At 34.9% G+C, this 19,210-nt stretch overlaps 1 protein-coding gene across 9 annotated transcripts in view; it reads right to left on the bottom strand.

Annotated features, from left to right (window-relative positions):
* The window catches only part of HEATR5A (HEAT repeat containing 5A), a 64,323-nt gene that overhangs the window by 33,348 nt on the left and 11,765 nt on the right, over positions 1-19,210 (bottom strand). For 7 of the 9 annotated variants that reach the window (XM_063160409.1, XM_063160408.1, XM_063160412.1 and 4 more), the window contains exons 4-15: positions 18,753-18,964; positions 15,852-15,960; positions 15,184-15,333; positions 14,756-14,927; positions 12,602-12,762; positions 9,839-10,094; positions 8,745-8,900; positions 7,782-8,032; positions 5,324-5,435; positions 4,314-4,466; positions 2,926-3,025; positions 2,168-2,277 (exon numbers count right to left, since the gene is read on the bottom strand). In XM_063160409.1, the coding sequence (XP_063016479.1) occupies positions 2,168-2,277; positions 2,926-3,025; positions 4,314-4,466; positions 5,324-5,435; positions 7,782-8,032; positions 8,745-8,900; positions 9,839-10,094; positions 12,602-12,762; positions 14,756-14,927; positions 15,184-15,333; positions 15,852-15,960; positions 18,753-18,964 (1,942 nt within the window). Of the gene's footprint in view, positions 1-2,167; positions 2,278-2,925; positions 3,026-4,313; positions 4,467-5,323; positions 5,436-7,781; positions 8,033-8,744; positions 8,901-9,838; positions 10,095-12,601; positions 12,763-14,755; positions 14,928-15,183; positions 15,334-15,851; positions 15,961-18,752; positions 18,965-19,210 lie in introns of those variants that run through there. The other 2 variants (XM_063160416.1, XM_063160417.1) reach the window with 2 other exon arrangements.

Here is a 19,210-nt window from a genome sequence, read left to right as displayed (position 1 = left end):
AAACATGTTAAATGTATTCCACTGATGTTCAAGTTTATCTAATATGCTCTTCTCATATCTGCCACTGCTGAAATAATGCAAAAAATAAATTATGATTCATGCACAGTCATGGTAAAACTTTGTAACATTCTGTTGTTTGAGCAGATATGATTTTTAATGATGACAGCAGTAAAAGAAACATCAAAGAGGCAGAAAATGAGCAGGAAAGGACCAAGCAGAGCCTAAAGAAATCACAGTATCTCAGGCCTCAGAAATCTAAAGGCATCCATTGACAAAGAAGCTCAGGTATATGAATAGTCTGTTTTCAACTGTTTATTATCCTGGCCATTTTGTTTGGTTCCTGTTGCACTAAAGAAAACAAGTTTTGTACATTATTTACAAATACTAAAATTATAACTCCTGGTAAATGTTTCCATCATCAATTTTCTCAAAAAGAAACAACTTACAGATTTCTATCATCTGGCTAACTACCTGGAATGAAGGAAACAAATACAAAAGAAATAAAACCATGAATTGTGAAAGCTTCTCAATCAGTGTGTCACTCTGAGCCATGTGAAATAAGCCCTGCTGTGAAACACCAGAGTACTCCTAATATTGTTCCTATTTATAATGACTAAATGTAGACATTGAAAAAAACATCATGAGTTCCATAGTGACACTGTTTCTCCACATAATTTATTTTTAAAATTCCCAGTATTTGCAAACACGTACAGTTTCTGCATGAAGCCATCATAGTGGAATAAAACGGAAAGAATGGTATTTGTTTCAAATTTTACCTTTAAAACTTTTAATTGCATTTTTAAATTATGCATACTTGTATGTTAAGATATATAAAAATAAGTTCTGGCAATGTATGCATTTCCATTCCTTCCCTACTCTCATACTGCTGTATTACACAGTTGTGGGTACCTCTGAGGCTACACCTGTCAAATTACTGTTTTGATTCTAAGGCTATTTTCAAAGATTTCAGCAGGGTGCCCACTTATTTATAACAAACTTTTCAAGCTATTTCTTTTTGTTTTTGCAGCATCCTCAGCTAGGCTGTCTCTCACAAGAGGCACATTTTGCAGGTCACACTGTAAACACTGTGTAATTTCTATGAAGTTAGAACATACACTAAAATCCCAAACACACCAAGAAACTGCCAAACCCAGCCACACCCAAATATTTGTATTCTGTAACATGTCACTCCTGTACTACAAGAGCAAAAGGAATAATTTGCTCTCAGGGGTGGAGATGTAATTTTCATTCACAAATGAGTATTATACACTGTGCTTCGTTATATATTTACTTCTATTGTGATGACAGCTTTAAGGCACAGGTCAGGGACTTGCCCCAATTCCCTTAGCAGTTACCACTAGATGGAGCAGATTATTTGAGTAAGGATTCCTTCCAAAATACAGAGGACACAGCTAATTTAGAGCATGGTTGCACCATATTGTCTCTATCCTGAAGAATACCCTCTGCTTCTCTTTACAGCTGACAAAGACACTATGGCTCCTTACTGCAGTTCATAAACTACTGTACAACAAATGATTTAAAGACCACAAAGATATTAAATATTTCAGCTGAAAGTTAGACTCATCCACCTACAGTGCATAGTTAATCGATCAGAGACCTAGATTCTTTTTGTTATGTTCTCCTATAAAAACTCCATCCCCATATTTTGTTGAAATTGTTCTTTAAATACAAACTCTTTATCCACAATCTGCACAGGATCAGATTAATATATCTCTAATATAATGTAAAGCAGTTCAAAATTTCTAACATACTTCATTAAATCAATTAATTTGAATTCTTTCAATGGTATATATGTCCAATTAGTTTAAGCTAAAATTATATCTCTGGGAATTAGGATTTAATGGAAAAGTAAAATGGGAATCATTGAAGCATTGTCTAACTTCAGGTATCAACCAAAAATAGAGGAAAAGTGTCTATTTGTAACAGAGGTCTGTTTTGATATGAGAAGGGAAAAAAGATCATGAATGCTAGCTTTTCAAAACTCACAGTGACTTTGCTACAATTCATCAAACTTAAATAGAGGGAATAAAGTTTGTTTTTTAGAAAAGGCAGAACTGCTTTTGCTGGCTGAATATGTGTTGGACAAAAACTTTAAAATGAGCCCACAGTATTCTTAATGGATTTCTCCTTGCGCGGAAACACGTACCTTCGTAGGCCTTTGGGGGCAATACTGCTAGTAACTCATACAGTTTCTGTCTGTAAACTGTTGATGGTGTTTTTAAGGAATTTCCATATGACTTGTATATTGAAGAAAGCCTAAAAATATAAAAAGCATGTCATAGATAGGAAGAACTCCAAGTTTTATGTAACACTCCAGTTTCAACTGAATGCTTTTAAAATCTATACATATTAGAAGTACATTTTGATTTGCACAAATAACAGTAAAAGGAAACCAATTTATTTCACATGGTCTGACAGAATGTCTGTTGTCCATTTCCAAGCATTATTTTCATTTTATACTAGAGAAATAAACAAGCTTTCTATTTATTTATATTTATGACAACAAACTTTTGTGGATATATTTCTCTAAGTTAGAGCTTGGAACCCAAATGCATTAAATTGTTCTATATTCAAAAAGCAAAAGTTTAATAAAACCCTTTCCAGCTTAGATCTGAAATTAAATACAAAAAATATCCACGTTTTTCAAAGCATATTCTTGAACTTAGTTTCTTATTTAATAAAAAATAATGGTATGTAAATGCAAATGTGTATGTTTTATTTAAAAAGCAGTATATAAAAACAAACTTAAAAAACTCTTGCAATCAAGTCTTCCTTAGATTTTTCACAACACTGGAATCTCCAAACACAGAAACACTGATTTTTGTCCCTTGAAAAGAAATTTCTTTAGAAAGTGCACTAATCAAATACAAGCTTTTCAAGTAACAGTTTTTTAAACACACTTACTGTGTCAATAAATCAACAGCACTTGGGAGAGGAGGAAGAAGTCTCTGAACAACTTCATCCGTAAGAAGACCAGCACAGTGGGAAACAAAGCTTTTAATAGCTACAAAAGGAATTGGATTTCAATTTACTTAGTGTGAGGTAAGCTGAAGGAAAAAAAATCATGTTAGCAAAGTAATTACATTACTACATCACTAATAATGAATAAAAGTAGAAATGAAAAAAGTCAGATGCACTGTTTTGGTGTCTCAGCTTGGACATTCATATCCTGACTTTTAATTGCATACATAAATGCAATTACTTTTTGCATTCAGTTATGAACTAAGTGATGGTATGTAACTCAACTTCATGGTAATTCATAATAATAATGAAAAGAAAATAGGAAGATAAGTGACCTACTGCTTACTTTACTAGTTTTCCATTAAAATTTAGTTAAATTACTGTACTCTAAGAACCAATCAGCATGTATATAATTTACAGAAAACTAAACTTGAGTTTAATTTCCAAAAGCACCTAAAGAATCTACCATATTAATTATCTATTATCTAAAGATAAAAATGTTGAAAGGTTAATTGTTCAGGTACTTCTAAAATGAAATTGCTATTGAATTCAACATCTTCTGATGTATCTTAATAGTGAGAGAGCAGGGTGCTTACCATACCAAGACTCACATTTCTGGAAAGCAAAGCACCCTTTAGTACTCTAGAATACAAGACTGAAACATGTTAAGTACTTGAAGATCACTGGGGCAATTTCTTGGAACCCCAAATACACAGTATTTCATGATAAAAACCTGCAACCTACCAGAAAGCAGCCACATTCCAAGTGCTGTTTCCTAGCTGAGAATTGCAACTACCTAATTGAAACATTTACCCAAGTCCTTCCATTTTCACAAACATGTTTGAATGACTCACTAATTCTGTTTTGCTTATAGTAAGCTACCTGGTAGAAAACAAAACCACTATTTTCCAAACATAATAGACTGTATAAACAAGAGAACACAGCCTGCTTTGGATCTTCAGTCACTGTTGTGATTTGTTTGCTAAACAAGAGAAGCAACCTTCCTGATTATCATTTATTGCTTGAAAATCAACTGATTAGAAGAAGGAGAGGAAAAACTCTCTTGGGGTTTTTTTGGCTTTTTTTGTTTGTTTGTTTGTTTTGTTTGTTTGTTTGTTTGCTTTCCACCACAAAATGAAACATATATGATATATAAGCATATATGTTATATAGCATGTATGTTAGATATGGAGGGAATATAGACTTTACCATCTAGTGAAAAAAAATCAACATGGAGTGTTCTTGTTCTTTCAGAAAGAAAATTAACTAATAAAATGAACTAAAATTAACATATAACAAATATGCAGAGAAAGACAGCAAATTCTGCTTACCACAGAGGGCACCAGCACGACCTTCCAGTGTTACTTGCCAGGTAAATGCATCTCCTCGTGTCTTCTCTGTTTCCAGGTCTTTAGGGGATGATGGAAAGATGCACTTCCACAGTAACAGGATTCGTGGCAGATGATGTTGGACAACTGCAGGACCTATAAGGATTGGTAGTTGTCAGGCCAAGGCAAGGATTAATAGAACTAAATTTTCTTTCCTTCTCTTTTTTATTGTGTTCACAAAATCTCTGCAGGAGTGAACAAAACCATATGCATTTCCCAGCCTTCTCATGTGTAATTTCTCAAATATTTATTGTTTTGGTACTTCATTTTCATATATCACTACATACCCATTGACACATTTACTAGTACATTACCAAACCAGCTACAATGCCTGTTTGTTACAAAGTACAGACCCTGTGGATCACCAGCATGAAAGAGATGCAAAGATAAATAGTAATGTTCAGAAAAGCAAACATTTGTTTTAGGTTAATCTAGTATAACAATATAAAGAAGGGAATTGTTGGGCAGAAGTAATACATTATACATAATACTGAAAACATTAAAAATATGACCAAAATAAAATACGTTCTTCATTAATAATTTATTGACCACAGTCAATAACCTGACCAGTAATACATCTTAAAAAGTTCTGTAAGATTTCAAATGCCTGACAAGCAGGAAATGCAAATTATTAGCTCATTTTTTGCTGTGACAAATATTTTAAAGTTCTTCATGATCACTTGGTTAGATTTACTTTGAAATTTATTATCTAAATTTAATTATTAGCAGTCCCACTCAAATCACTCTTATTCAAACATAGCTCCCAATGAACTAACAGTAAATTTGAAAGAGGTAACATTTTTATCTCAGAAAGTTTTTCTAAATATTTAAACATTTGGGGTTTTTAAAATTATTTTGCAGCAGTAAATTAGACAAAACCTCAAACAAAAAAATCAGAGACAGAATACTGAACACCTTAATGTAGATTAAGAAGAACTGTAGAAAGTTACTACCTAATGTCATGAGAGCAGCTATCAGGAGCCATCCAGCCTGCATTCGCTGCAGTGAAATGCGACTGTTCTGAGAAGCAGAACACAACAAATCCTCTGCTACTGTCATGATTACCTTTAAAGTAAAAGAGAAAAACAGAGAATCACATTTTGGTAAATACCAATTTTTTTTCAATACTATTTGGTGTAACCTATTCTCTTGCTCCCAGATTTCCATCTTCCTCTTACACTATGGCAATAAACTTGGGCTCATGAAATTGCAATTCCTGACTTCAGCACTAGTCTAGGATGGCCTCAGGAGTTCTCTGGAGTACTTTGTATACTTCTTTGCTGCTCTGTACACTCTCCTTTATCAGCAGTAAAATGACAACTGATAATTTCCACAGGAATGCGCATTGGAAGGATACAAGTTTTCTGACATTCTGTTTATGTCACAATGTATTCATGACATCTATGAACTACAGCTCAGAAGAAGGGTTGAGAGTGGTAATTATCTTTTTTATCCTTGTTGCACAATAAAGTCTATCGTTCTCTCTGAATATTTATCAATTCAACAAATGGTATGACTGACAAAAAAATTAAAATAGTATAGTTAGAATTAATCCTATTTTAGCTGCTCCAGAATAATTGCACATGCCCTCTATGTGCTAAATGCAAGGTGACTCCACTTGTCACCAAGAGATACCTACAACTTACATTGAGGAACACTCTTGTGCCCATGCACAATTACCACAGTATGTCTACAAATGCTGCATGTTGTTTGCTTCAATTATGTTTCACAAATGCTAAAAAACATCTTACATCTTGCATTATGTCCAGTCTCCAAAATAAACTGCTCATAAGTCAGTATTCCAAGTAGAAGTGTCATTATCAAAAGTATCATTAAAAAGCTTAAGACAGAACACATCTTTATATAAATTCTTTTCACACTTAAAATGGTATGAAAGGCTGCATATGAAAGTTTGCTTCATGAATGTTTGAGATTTTTACACTTCCAAAACTTCATCTGATGTCTTTTTTCCAATCTGAAGTATTAGTTTCCCCAGTTCCATAATGCTACCAGATAGTTGTAAAAGAAGAAATGCATGTGTATTGATTCCTGCTAGAGTTAATACATTTGATTCTAAAATAAAACAGTACCTTTTTAAAATTATACTACTAAAAAATAACTAAAAACGTAGTATACATATACTACCCATAAAGCACACATGCTAGAAATTATGTAATTTAATGATTTCTGACAATTTTTCTCTGTGTACTAGCAGGAATGCCTTATATTTGAAGAATTTTTAAAAATTGAATTATAAGCAATAGAATGTTAAATATATATAAGCTCACTAATTTTTCTTTATGTTCCACCTGCAACTCTATCTCCTCTCAAAGGAAAATCCATTAATATAGAACAGCTTCTCTACAGATCACTACTGTCTATGTTTGATATTTCCTTCTCAAAACTGCTCTATTCAACACTGGTCTCTTTCTGCTCCTCAGAAGAAGAACTAGTCTGGAATCTGGCAGTGTTCCTAGGAGAGAGCAGAAAAGGGCTTTTGTCAACTGTTCTGTTCTTCCCCCCACCAGCTCAGTACAGAATACAGTGTTCCTCCCATTTTTTGTTGTGCCCTCCCATACCTCCTCCCTAGCCCTATTTCATCCTATTACATTCCTCTAAAAGAAATCTTTGTTAAGAATTATGTTTCTCTGTTAAACAGAAACTTCAGCTCTGCTTAGGTGCATAGTATCTGAATGACACATTTTATCTAAAAAAGCGGGCAAATGCCATCCATTCTGTTCTCTCTGCATGATCTTTCAGCAATCACAAGGAAAAGTTCATCAGTCAGGACTTTGAATGTCCAGAATGTTCTTAATGTCCGCTGACACTGAAACAGTTATTTCCAGAAGAAAGAATGCAGGTTTCTACATCATGCAAAAAATTAGCATGTGCTGCTGACATTTGTGATCCACCACAGTTTTCCAAACATGAGTAACTCAGTGGATAAAGCTCCCATTAAGATGGAAACAGCTCCTTCCCCCAGTCTTTATTTCTAGAGCTGCATATCCTTAAAACTTCAGAGCACAGCATCTTCTATCTGTGCTACTGAGGAGATTGGCATCTTGACTGAGTCAACGCAAGAAGCTGATTTCTGTTATAGTCTACAAAACAAAAGTGTCTATCTGTTGGACTTGACCAACGATTTTCAAGATAACTGCAGTTATTGCTGTAAGCACTGACTAACCTGTACACTTGAGAGTCATTCCCAAGAAACAGGATTTTTTGCTCCTCATACATGTGAGAGAAATAATTGCTTATTTGAGTCATGGTATGCTTCAAAGTCCTCTTCTTGAGGAACCAAAGTATCTCATCAGTATCACTGGGTATCGTGATCATGTCACTAAGAAAATATGCAAATACCACTGCAAAAAAATACAAGATCAGACTATATGAAAAGTATTCACATCATACCTTCCCTTTTCCATGTGGAATTCCTAAAGGACAATGTTTTACGGCACCCAGTAAAGCAGCCACAGCAAAACTATAGCCAGTTACTGCTTCTGGGCAGGATTTCAATGCACTGAGGCGTTCAATGCAACGATCCAACAGCAGGGACACATGAGAGGGCAGGGCTACAGCAATACAGCGCAAACACCACGCTGCTGTCACTCTAACTGAAATGCTGGGATGAACAATGACAGAAATTACTGCCTCCAGAACACCTGAAAAATAATATGCACAAACACACTTAAGGAAGAGGCAAGCAAATTGTCAAACAAGCAAAAACGTATACACAGGACTGGCAAACATAACATGATCCAATTTCTATACTTCTCTTGAAAAAGTACTATTATTTTAAAATAACTGTAATGAATTTAAATAATTAAGCTCTTTTTAGAAAAAATTATCCTGGATGAAAAGCAACATTATGGAGAAAACCTAACATATTGCACAGTTATCCCTCAACATACATAGAAAATATCTGTAAGCTTCTGTAAGGAAGCAGAAATCCATGCCATGGATGCAGCTAAATAAGAAAAATAAAGGTACCCAGCTCAATCAGTTCTACTATAAACATTATGAAGTGTTGCAATTTAAATACGACCCTTAATGGAGTAAAATTAAATGAAGATTTTTTTTTTTAACTTACATACTTGTACAGCTTAGGAAAGATACAGAACTCTTTGGGCAATGTCTAAAATTTTCCTACAGCATGTAAGGCAGACAACCTTCCCTCCTCCTCCCACCCCCCCCACCCCTTTTTTTTAAAGTTTCTTGGAAGAAAACAGAAAATAATAGAAGAACTATGGAGGACTCTGGTTAGGAGACTGAGCACGAGAAGAACAGCCATATGAAATCAGAGAAGATCACAGCGAACAAACAAATATAAATTTGATTTGTACTCTGGTTCACAAAATAATTCAGGGCTTGTACCTGTACTGGAGTCTTGCAGTAATGGCGCTGCTGTAGTTCCTAAGCCATGAATGAGGCTTCCGAGCTCCTGAAGTGCACACACAAGCACATGCTGACTCGCTGTTACATCTGTTGTATTAATTTTTGTTTCCAAGTTACCATCACTTATTGCAGCATCTGATAACACAATAAAAGAAAATCACCATGAAATCATTACCAAAATCAAACAAACAGATGGTGTAGTAACATCTGTGAGGGCAATTGTGTGGATAAATGGAAAATATCAAATTACTTATCTTTACATCATAGGCTATTGTCTGCCCTACCAAAAGTAACTTGAATAAGACTTACTTGGATATAACTAGCCAGATTTTACTGCATTGTAGGGAAAAAAACAGGAAGAAAAGAATGAAATCTTGCAAGATCAAGCAAGTGGGAAGGCAGAGATATGGAATGAAGAGGGGGGGAAAAATATTATGCTTGTTGAAGGTTTATATTTTGAGGCACAGATCATTATGTCTCTTTAGACACAAAACATTTAGATATTTAAATCAGATACAACATGTACACCAGAGGACAACAGGTTATGTCCAGGATTCTCCTTCTTCTCCTCCAGAAGGACAATGGTGGAAGATCAGAGGCATTTTCTGGAAGCAGTGTACAAGACCTTATCATGCAAGAGATCTTTTTTCTTCATGAGAAAAGCTCATGTGTCATTTAGGAACAAATGCTTCTTTTTTGAATCTTCAGTAGTGTCAACTGCTCTGAACAGGAAGGCAGGATCTGACTAGAAATGCATTATCTGGCAACCTAACTTACTTTGCAATACTGTCTGTACACTATTATTGCAATTATTTCAGTTGGTAATGGTTAAAATTTTATTTGCCAGGAATAGAATGTTAAAAAAAATCTGTGTATACTTATGTGGGTACACACAGAAGCAAATAACCAGCCCAAGCTAAAAACAAAGCAGTCCATCAAAAGCCCTCTACATTATCATGGTAATAAATCAGCACTATATATTCTATTTCTGTGGATTCTGGATTAGGTAGTTGGACAATCACTTAAAAAAGGAAAAACAAAGGCCTGAATGGATAATCTTGTTAGACCCATACCTACAACTTTCTTCAGTTTCCAGATGGCCTGACAAATCTCCTTGGCAGCTGCAATCTGAGCCTTTTCCCCAAGCAGGCCTCCTACAGTAGCTCGAAGGATGAATGAAACACAGCGGCGACAGCCGATAGCATCCATGGCACTCTGAACAGCCTTGGGGTGAGACTGAGACACAAGATCCAGAATATGAGATAGGAAGGCAGAGAAGTTCCTTTCAAGCCATTGTGCTCCTAAAGTAGAGACAAATACCACATATGCCTGAAAGAGATTTCAAAAGAAACGTACTTTAGAGGAAAATATGTGGAAATTCACTGCTAATTATCCTACATGCTTATTTTTTTAATCTTCACATTGCCACAACTAGAACACTAAACTGAAATGATTTAGAAATTTAGGCATCCATAAATCACATACTTTCTCACTTTTAGATATCTATATTTTTTAATCTATGTATTACTTTAATTTTTAAAAATAATTTAAATTACTATTAAAACTGTTATGGGTCCCTTCCAAATCAGTGTATTCTCTGATTCTGCACTAGTAATATTGCAGCCTGCTTTGACTGTAAGTTATTTCAAGCTGCTTGCCCATGTCATCTCATTCCAGAGTGTGAGAAATGGCAGCGTACCCTGCACAGGCACTTGTTATGTAAAACACTGTTTGTTCCCACTGAACAACAGCTTCCAGCTATTTAACATTCTGCACATGAACCCCAAATTTAATGTATGAATGCATTTTGAGAACTACTATGTTACAAAACTATAACCCATAACCCAGAGAAAATCTGGTTATTAAAGGGTCTGAATCAGGGAATATTTGCAGCCCCCAAGCACTGTTCTTCAACCCAATGAATTTTAATAGTTTGCCTTGCAATGGAGGTACCATAAAAAGACTGTCACCACAAAGAGAAAGAATGCAGAATCACTTTACAAACCTAATCACCACAAGACCATTTATTTCACCACATAATAAGCTCCCCTACAAATGCCTTCTATGTGCATATGTTGGATGCTTTTAATGAATAGATCAAAAAAACAGAATACAAAAAATGAGAATATGCAAATGAGCACACAAAATTCCTCGTAAGAAAGGAATTTTCTGCTACAGCTTATATCAATCTACTTTCAACTACTGCTTGTATCAATCAATTTCTGTATTTACCTCATACATGCTTTGTCTTCTGTCTAACATTCACAACAAAATTACTCATTTAAAAGAAAGGGAAATATTGTAGACAAAATAATTATAATATTAGATCCTGTTAGCAGGTTATTGTTCTTGACAAATACTACTTAGGCTTCATAATGCATCAGTACATTACCCTGGTTTTACAGATTTGAAACCTGAGGAATTTAACAGGATAAAGACTTGTGAAGAGTGGCCACGTGTTAAATTCTGTCTTGAACTTGGCTTGAAAAAATCTAAAATCCTCTATATGTAAGAAGTTGTCTTCAGAGCCTTTCTTATTTTTAAATTCATAATAAGCTGCAACTCACTAATTAATACATTTTTTAACTGCATGTGTTTTCTATTCACAACCACTGAATAACTCACAATTTTTCAACCTTTTTTTGTAGAAACATAGCACTATTTAAACTGTTCTGGTCCAGTTTGAGTGTACCATGTGGCACAGGTACTACTGTGTTAACATAGATACATATGAAAAAGGAGACACCTTCCAAAAACCAGGACAAATAGTCAAAACATTCAACTGAGATATCTGATATATACCTGGAAAACTAATAAAACTACCATGTATATAGAACACCCCTGAAATCTCTGGCATGCATTTTCTAGGCAAATAGCTGTCAAGGTATTATTGTTTCGTAGCTTTTCTGTTCTCTCTGCCAAAATTTAATACTTCCACTCAGCACGACCTGAGCACAGAAGACAATTTGTAGCACCTTCTAGCTGTTTCACTGCAAAATGTGGCAGCTTGTATCAGTAATGCAAGCTAATTTAAAGATCTTTTGCACAGAAGTTGAAATGTACTGACAAAACTGCCTTACTGGCAAAGGTGGTTTTCATATAGCTGTGGGAGTGTAACATACTAAAATAATCACACCTACTCGTGCATCAATGTTCATCATGACCTTTAGTCTTGAGTCACAAGTTTCACATTTGAATATCTACAATTCAGCATGTTTACATCTAAGATGATATTTACAGAATGAAACCAACCTGATATTATCTGAAAAATTTGTAGTGTTTTTACCAGCAGGCACTACATGGCCTGGCTTCAGTCCTGTTCACTTCCTGTTCTTACAAGATTCTATGCTTTGAGCATCCTGGAACACAGCAAAACAGATGCTGGCTTTTTCCACTGAATTCTTTTCCTTACTTTTCATGCACTTACTCAAAGCAGAAACAACCTTTCAGAACTAGACTTGGAATTCCCTATACAGCAGGAAACTATTCCAAGTTCAAACATTTCTTGTAACTTCTCCCTTTAATTTTCAAATGTAAGGAAATAAGTTTTAAATTTAAAAAATGTATTTATATCATTTATTTGAAATTCCTATCATGTGAAGCTTTCACAAGTAGTTCATATTTAATTTTTAAAATATCAAACTCTTGGGTAAACAATACGCAACATCAGAAGTCTCTTTTCTTTCTAGTGTGACTCAAGATGTAAATTCTTATTTTGAAATGTATACATTTCATTACAAACACAAAAAAAGGACAAAAGAAGAGATATATACAGAGCAAAGCAATTATACAAATGTTTGGCAAACTCAGAAAATCATAACTGACATAATCCAAACCTGGGTGACTCCAACTCTAACATCTCTGCTGACTGAACTGGTCCCTTTCAACATATCACCACTGGCTCGCAGAAATCCACAACTTCCACGCAGAAATCCAGTTCCCAATAGCTCCATCACATCCTCCAAAGAGACTCTGCGGAAGTTATGCTTGGTGGACGCTAAGAACAGATGTACATCTTTAGAGGAATAGTTCAAAAACTATATTTCAAAAGTAGAGTTTCAACTCCCTTAATTTCAGTAAAAATAATTTGCACAAACTCAGTAGCACAATCAAATCCAAATACTGTTTGAGCATAACTTCACAACAGAAACTAGGACATTTTAGCTCTCAATGCTCCAGCAAAACAAAGTATTTCTCAAGTTTTTCTGCTTTAACTACTTTTAAGAAGTTGAAGCCATTACTTAATATGCATATTTACATTTACCCACCCTCAGTATTTACCATCTATGCTCCCTCTGCAAAAAAGGTCTGTAAGGTCTACTCCTACCACCCACAGCTTCATGGAAGTCCTGTTCTTACATATTACAGCTTACCAGCAAACACAACCTCTATTCCAAACCTCAGACAGGGCAGATCCCCCTCTACTACACTTAGCCAGGTAAAGACACAGCTACAGGTCCTCTTAGAAAAAATATCAAGTCACCTTAGCATTTAAGATAGTCCTCTAAAAGAGTGAGAAAAATAAAATATGCTTTCAAGTGTTTAGGAAAATTATCCATCCCAAATTCCTATTCCAGTGCTTTATTTCTTGATAGAAAGATCATTTAAAATCCACGCTGGGATATGTACGTGTAAACTTAGCACAATGACAGCACACTGTGCAAACTGTCCTAAGATTTTCACTGTGTTTTTCATTCTCTTTCAAGGCTTCAAATGCGAAAAGGAATGAGAGGATTGGAGATAAAGATGTCCAGAAAAAAAAAATTAACAGAACCCCCTCAATATCAGCAGGTTATCAGATGCAATGCACAAATTTCAGGAGTACAAATTTCTTCATGTACTGCTCCCTCCACCTCTCCCCCAGCCCCCTCTAGTCCCCATCTAGCTTCTGCCCCACTTAGCTCTAACTCCTTTTTAACTAAAAATAACTAAAATAAGGACAAAACTCCTTGAAATAGCCAACCAAATAATTTATAAGCTTCTTATATAACCTTATCTTAGAGCCTTAGAAATAACAAGTACATTGCTTACATAGATTAAAGGAAACTAATGAGTCTATAAAGAGGTCAGAATATTTTTTTTATTTTATTGAGAAAAGTGCTGATTTTTTTTTTTCTGTAACACAGTAATTCTCTCCAAACATTTCTGGGGGAAATACTTTGTAAACCAAGACTTCAGTCTACAATGCAAATACACAGCCTCAAGGATTCTGAAAGACAGTAAGTTGGGCTGAAAGGCTGAAAGGCATGTCATTTTGTCATTTGCTGGTTGTTGCACTGAAGGCCTTCTTGGCTGTCATTAAAAGCAGAACAATCAGTCTCAATCACACTTATTCTGCATCCTGTTATATATTGCTTAGATTACAGTTAGACATTTACCTTGGGGCTTCTGAGACTAAAACCACTCAGTCTGAGTCACACAAAGTATTGGAGATAGTACCTTAGTGCCAGGATGCTTCAGCCAACTCAAGTACTGTTACATAGCTGTTGTGTGAACAAAACTGCCTGCTAATTTCTGCTTCTGATCATATTTATACTGCTATCCATGGACAATCCAGATGTTGTATCAACTACTGCAGAAAAACAGCTTGAAGGTATCGCTAACTTTTTAGTCTGACAGAGAGACTGCCTCAAATCTATTTCTAAACTGCTTAAATTAATCTTGCTTTTCAATTCCTGAAGTTACTAATTTTTCTCCATATAACAGCAATCTCAGAGTGGAGAAAAAGTTTTACTATTTTCCATTGTTCATTATGATAGATAGATAGATAGATAGATAGATAGATAGATAGATAGATAGATAGATAGATAGATAGATAGACAGAACCAAAAACCAGCACTTCACAAGAAAAAAGACCAAATCAGAGATATGAACAGTCAAAAGAAGCTTAAAATGTGATTTTACTTCAGGCTTCAACAGAACTTGAGAGCTTCTTATAATGTGACAAACTTTTACAGATTAGGAATCAGCAAAGAAAGCACATGTTTTACCTGTTATCTGCTTAGATGTTAGAGCTCTAGCCAATATTGTGCCTAAAAGTTTTGAAACCGCTAATCGTACATCATAATTGGAACCTTCAAAGGATTTAAAACATAAGGTAACAACACTATCCAGGTCCGTACTCCACATAAATATTGCTTCATTTTGAAGTTCAAGAAGACACTAGACAAAAAAAGGGAAACAAAAGTGTTTTGACATGGAAAAGCACTCAGTAAAAATTTTAGTTTGCTGCATAATACACTGAGTTCTCCCTAACAAAATACTTGCTTCATAGTAAAATTACTTTTATTTTTTCTGCCGAGTTAATATCAAAGGAACACACATAAGCAAAGAATCTTTTTACCTCCGTGTTCATCAATCATTAAAACAGAATTTAATGTTTTAGGGAGCTACTTCAACAGCTATTGGAGCAGTTTACCTTAGCTGCAGCACAGCGGACAGCCATGGATCGATCTGTCAGACACGATCGGGCAGCTTTGTAAATATCCCTGTGACAGGGGACAGCAGCAGCTCCTAAACCATTTAATATATTTTGCAAACTAAGCATGATTTCATAACGACCTTGAGACTGAAAAATGAAAAAGAGAAATGTTAAAGTTTTGTAACCCTAAGTTCCTTGGAAATTCAAAACACCAACTACTGAAATAGGTAAGGAATGGCTGAGTCTTTTAGAGATCTATTTAGACTGAAATAACTTAAAGCAGATAACTCACCCCAAAATTCTATAAGCAAATGAAAATAGTAATTCTATGTTCTATTGAAAAGCAATAATTACAAGTATAAAGCCCAAAACAAAAAGTACAAGCTATAGAAAAAATGTTCTCATTAATAATGTAATTAAATTTTCTAATTTATCAAGTACTTTCATGAAATCAGATAAAGAAAAGTTGTGATCCATCCTTTTATAGTCATAATCCATTAACTCTAATACTTCTTTGGAATTTAGACACTGATTTTTATCTGACTTCTCACAAATTTTTTTTTGTATTTTGATATCATGCATTTTCTCTTATTCATTGGTCCAGCTACCAGCACTAAAAATCCTTTTATTTTTCCATTCATTTTTTAAACATGCTGTTCCAATACCTCTGCATTCTTCATTGCTTTAAGCACATTCCCAACGGTGTCAGTAAAACTGTTTCCCAAAATTCTTCCCAATTTTTTGTATAAATAGCCCAAGCATACCACCGCAGCACTAAAACAAAAGCAAATCCAAAGACGCGTGAAAATGGATGCACTAAGAGATGAAAGGGATTAAGACGACTGAAGTAATCAATGTGCAAACAGCAAAATAACTAAACAGGATGTCCCAAAAATGTAAGTGGATCACCAAAAGGGAAAAAAAATGGTCTGTATGTGGCACATACCCTCTAGAAGAAATGCAGATACAAGGGTTGCTAAAGTAACTGGGATAATACAGAATTCAGGTAATACAACCTTCCAGTACATTTTGCAAGAGGAATAGTTCTCACATCCACCTTTAAACCTTAACATTAATTTCTTACTAAGCATGCTCTGTGTCATGCTGCAGCAGATGCTGCCAGAAGTAGTCAGGCACAGGTTTGTTTACAATTTGATGGTTGACACCAGGCTGCAAATGGTCTTGTAATTACAATTCTGTCATTTATGTATCACAGTATGTAATAAGGAAATACCTTGAAGGAAATAAAACTATAAACCTACGTCCCTTTCGTTGTAGACAGATTCTGAATTTAACATTCAGGAGAAATATCTGACAAACAGATTCTGTGTGCTCACTGGCCTTTCCTTTAGCAAAGGCGAAAAATGCTAATTTTGAGAAAAAAAAGAGAAAAATAAAGAGGTGCCTAATCCTTTGAATAATTAGTTAATGAAAATGCTTTGGTTTTGTATTGACAGATCTATAACAGATCTATAAACCAATTAATTTCTTGAATACAAAGAGAAAAAGAATTATATGCTTAATCAGCTTTCAGCTCTTTTCCAGACCTACTTAAATATGTAGACATTGCTGACCATCCCCTTCAACAAACATTTTGCTTATTCCTCAACTGAATTCAAGTTCCACACATGTAATTTTAAATTCTCATACTGAATACATTCTTAATTTAAAAATATATTTAATATTTACAGTAATTCCCTAAATGCACAGGAAGAAAAACAAACCTAGTATCCTTTATCTCTTATTATACTACAATATTACTTTCATTAAAAACCTGGTTTTGTTATTGCTTTTGTCCAACTCAGTACACACCAACAATCTGGATTTAAATTTTGTTCATGGTGTGCCTGGGAATGAAATTACAATTTTCCAATTTCCCTTCTAAATTGAGCATCTGATGGTCACAGGTACTCTCCTTAATAAAGTAATAAGCTGCATTCATGCCGCTTGACCTGTTTTTCTGATTTGGTAGAGCATTCACATCATGCTGAGTTTTAGTAGCAGATGAGCACCTAACTAAGGTTTTGTTTAAAATGCTTGCCTAAAACATTTAGGAAAGAAGAAAAGTGATAATCTATGAGATAAAAGACCAATTCACTGGAATCTGTATTTAAAGGAGTTCCCAGGTGTATCAACATATTGTGAACACTGACGGTGAAGTGTTGCTACGAGACAACATGGGCATGCATGCTAAATGTGGACAGATGGCAAAGACAACACTTTAATCAAGGTCAAAACAAAACAAAAAAAGCAGTTTTTCTACACTGAACACCAAGTATTTAACATATTTGCACCCTAGGATGAAAGATTTTACTCAACACACAGTTCTGTAGTTCCAATTATTTTCTGTAGCCTGTTGTCCCTGTGTCAGTTCTACCAGAAATCCCTTTACCAAAACTTTATTGAAGAAAATAATATTTTACAATTACCTTTTTCTCCACCTCTTTCTTCCTCTTTTTACCACTGCTTACATACCCAGGAACAGGTGGTATACACTGCCACCTCTCTCTCTCTCCCCCAGCTACTACTCAGCATTCTGGCTTTGATCATCTCCCATTTCTGCTTTACTGCCAACAGCCTCCCCCATCCCTCCTTGCTGTACTGACATCAACCACTTCATCCAGTGGCACATCACAGCTGAAGTGGGAAGACCTGCAGAGCTCTCTCCAACACTACAATTCAACTCTAATGTTAATGCACATCGTTGTTAAGAATGTAGTATAGCAGTAATTTACTTTGCAAGACTAAGATCCTTTACAGCAAACTTATTCCTAACTCAAAAGACTGTACAAGAGATCAACTGGAACAAGAACGAAACAAAAAAAAAAGGTATAAGAAAATACAACTTACTCCTTGCAAAATCTATTTTCAGGAATCTTTACTTGTGTTGTCAGAAACAAGTTTAGCATCCAAAGTAAAGGAGGAAGAGAGATCCTGCTCTGCTTTCAATACCATATCATTAATGCAAAAGGATGTTCATCTACCTTTACCACCTTCTATCTCATATTTATTACCTTCATCTTTAATTTGCCTCAGTATAGTGAAAGACGTGCATAATTTTGGGAATGAAGATTATTCATAACATTTCTGCACATAAAGATTTGGCTTCACATTCAGAAGCAGCCATTCATGTTTCTCTGCTCTGTTGGTTAGGCTTTCAGTATTTAGTTAGAAACATCTCAGATGTTTTTAACTATATCCAGTTTCCCACCTGAATAAAGAAATGTACTCAGCACCTGTCTTTTATACCTGCAGTTGTGCTTGTCTGTTTTACTGCTCTTCTCAGCACTATTATTACCTTTTCCTTCTTTTTGAAGCACCTGTCATCTCATAACTCTGTTTTCTATTGTGGGTATTCTCCCTGGCCTGATTTTCATTTGTCTGGCTGAAGACCACCAGGTATCTTCTACCCTTTTGGTTCCTGATGCTCATATACAACATGGACTACCAGCACAATCTTTGTTTTATTACATATTTTGTGGCAGTGAACACAAATGCATTATCTCACCCCTTAAACCTGCCTCATTACCACTGGATCTGAAGCTTGAGGGTACAAACACACTTACAGTTTTGTAGGCAGGTAACTTGGAGAGTCATCTTTACTCCGAATGAGTTCATTGCATTTGTCAATTGTTTGGTAAACAGAAAAAGTGTCTCCAGTGCTATAAAGTACAGCTAAATTCTTGGCAAGAAGCCGTCTGGTAGGAGGTCCTGGTGAATTGTTTAATAAAGAAGTCAATTGTTCAACCAGTTTCTTCTGGTTTTCCCTTATGTCAGCCTGGAAATAAAATCAGTAACCAGTTAAAGTTCAGTTAAATTAAAAAGTTAGTTACAGATGATTAATTCAAATTATCTTTACTTTTCATTACTACCATTCTGATAATGACATTCTGAACCACAAATGAACATTTTATTGCATTTTTATACTTAAAAAAAGACATTTCAAGTATGCAAATATTTTATTCTTCTTAAAAACCCAACACTTTTTTCAGAGCATAATTATTGCTAGTAGTGTTTCAAGTGT

Source organism: Melospiza melodia, chromosome 6, assembly GCF_035770615.1.
Source record: "Melospiza melodia melodia isolate bMelMel2 chromosome 6, bMelMel2.pri, whole genome shotgun sequence".
Lineage (NCBI taxonomy): Eukaryota > Metazoa > Chordata > Aves > Passeriformes > Passerellidae > Melospiza > Melospiza melodia.
The sequence above is the reverse complement of the archived record's forward strand: the minus strand, read 5'-3'. Positions and strand labels throughout refer to the sequence as shown.